Here is a 2329-nt window from a genome sequence, read left to right as displayed (position 1 = left end):
AATTCAGAGGGACCTTAGATTATGGAGTGCACCTGAGCCTCATTCCACAAAAGAGGAACGACCCTTGGAATATGGCATCACAGAATGCTGCATTTGGTGTCAGAAAAAGGGGTTCAAATGTTGGGTCTGATCTGTCCCTTCCCTTCCAGATCTGCATTCCATGACCCACAAACCCCTCCTCGACTCATCCACCGAGCCCACTGTGAATAAGGAAGTCCTTGACAGAAGGCCCTGCTTGATGCCCTCCTTGAGTCACCTGAAAAGGCCAGCTCCCTGGATCCCAGAGTCACAGAATTTAAGGGTTGGAAGGGATTTCATTGGCCGAATAGTCTAACATATACAATGAAAACAAACCCTATTTTCGCATACCTGACAAGTGGTTATCCAGACTTCCCCCCAAAAGGAACCCATCTTATTTGGAGGAAGCTTCTCCTGACATCAAGCCTGGTTTGACCCTCACCCCCCCATACACACCTTTGCACTTTCCAGCCATCACTCTTATGTCTAGTGGTATTTCCAGGAGACCTATCCCATACCTTTGGAGGGAGTTCATTGTACAGTGTGTAGTGTGGTGGGTGAGCAGAGCTGAGTCACTCCCTGGCTCTGGGCCTCAGTTTCCCCATTTGTAAAATGAAAAGGTTGGGTTGGGTTGGGAAGCCACTTCCATTGCCGGATTCTATAATGCTACGAGAGTATCAGCTTGGGTTCTCCTGCTTGGGCAGCTAGAGGTTCAACAAAAACCACGGGGGAAGATAAGGTCAAAGAAAACCTGCCCAGGCAGGGCTTCAGCTAGACATCCAGAGAACCTGCGTGATTCCAAATGCATTTTATTGTCTCTGGCCTACAAAGTTTTGCGTTTCCAAACAGGTACTGCAGCATTTGGGTTTGTCTACCAAGGCAAGCCAAGACAGAAGTACACGGTGATATTCAGCCAGGTTCTAGGGAGCAGCTGGCTGGCTGGAAAGAGAAAAATGGGGGTGTGGGGAAGGAGGAAGGGAAGAGCCAAGTCTGGGGCAAGGAGGCCTGAGAGGAGCACTTCTCAGGGTAGGGGGGACTCCTCCTCAGTCTCTGAGTCTTCCGTCCTGTGACTGGAGCTGTCCGTGTGGGAGGGCACTGGACGGACTAGGGGCAGTGCTTCTGCCGCCCGGTGGGCCTGCCGGGACCTGACCCACTCAACCTCTCTGTGGCTCTCTGGGTTGGAGCCAGAGCCTTCCTCAGTACTGACCGCGGGCTGCTTGCAGATGGGGCAGGTCTTGTGAAGGGTCTGGGAGAACCACGGGTCGATGCATTTTTTGTGGTAGATGTGAGCACAGGAGAGGATCATCAGCTGATCCCCTTCCTCATACTCATCCAAGCAGATGGCACAGACGTCGTTTTGGCGGGTGAAGGCACGCGCATGCGTCTTCTTCTGGCTGGGGGGGTTGGCCACAGGGCCCCGCTCCCGCCAGCGGCACCAGTATAGCCAGACCCTCCTGATAATGAGCAGCGTGGACATCAGCAGGGTCACCGTGCGGCCCAGCACCCAAGAGATAGACAGGACGGGGTGGCAGTCGAGCTCAGAGTAGTGATGATGGTTGGGTAAGAGGAGGACGTGAGCATCTTTGTTTTCACACAAGATGACCCGGAGGTCCTTGGACGTGGCCTCACTGACAAAGACCGATGGGATCTCAATCTGCTGCCGGATGTCGTCATAGACGTGCACCATGTGGACCAGGTCATTGGAGTGGACATTGTGCACAATGACTGCCTGGTAGCCAGCCTGCTGTGCGTGGAGGACCTTGAGGTCAAAGGTGCAATCGAAGCGGCGAATCAGAGCAATGGAGCCAAGGGAGTGGTTGGATATCATAGGACCCTCAATGGGCTGGCAGGCATTGGGTGGCCGGGCCTCAATCAAATAGCCTCGAACACCATCCTCAGACAGGGGAGCCCCGAACAGGGCAGGTGCGTCGCTGAAGTCCACAGTGCTGGCACTGTCATTGGCCACTGCCCGGACCAGGGCCTTGCCGGCTGGCAGCTCCAATAACAGAAAAAGAAATGCCACAGGCCTTGGGAAATGGAAGGCCGTACCCCATGTCCCCACTACCCCCATGGCTGAGGGGTTGTGTCGTGGAGGGGTTCCACCCCAGCAGGGCCCGGCCAGGGGGATGGATGGGGTCCCACTCTCCTCTTGCTGCCTCACACTTAGTGCTCCTGTGTGGAGTGGTGGGCCTTGAGTGGGGGCCCAGGTTCTTGTCAGTGGATGACTAGAGTTCTGGAGAGATGCTTACATCCCCTGTTCATTGGCAGGAGCCTTAGTCAGCTAGATTTCAATGGGGCCACAGTGTCTGGG

At 54.9% G+C, this 2329-nt stretch overlaps 1 protein-coding gene across 1 annotated transcript; it reads right to left on the bottom strand.

The window, feature by feature from the left end:
• Positions 1–1039: 1039 nt before the first annotated feature.
• Positions 1040–2089, bottom strand: ZNRF4 (zinc and ring finger 4). Its single transcript, XM_027850913.1, has one exon. It carries the CDS (start codon positions 2087–2089, stop codon positions 1040–1042), a length of 1050 nt encoding a protein of 349 aa, XP_027706714.1.
• Between the last annotated feature and the right edge of the window lie 240 nt (positions 2090–2329).

Source organism: Vombatus ursinus, unplaced genomic scaffold, assembly GCF_900497805.2.
Source record: "Vombatus ursinus unplaced genomic scaffold, bare-nosed wombat genome assembly UNPS02009173.1, whole genome shotgun sequence".
Classification (NCBI taxonomy): domain Eukaryota; kingdom Metazoa; phylum Chordata; class Mammalia; order Diprotodontia; family Vombatidae; genus Vombatus; species Vombatus ursinus.
This window is presented reverse-complemented; position numbering and strand designations above follow the sequence as displayed.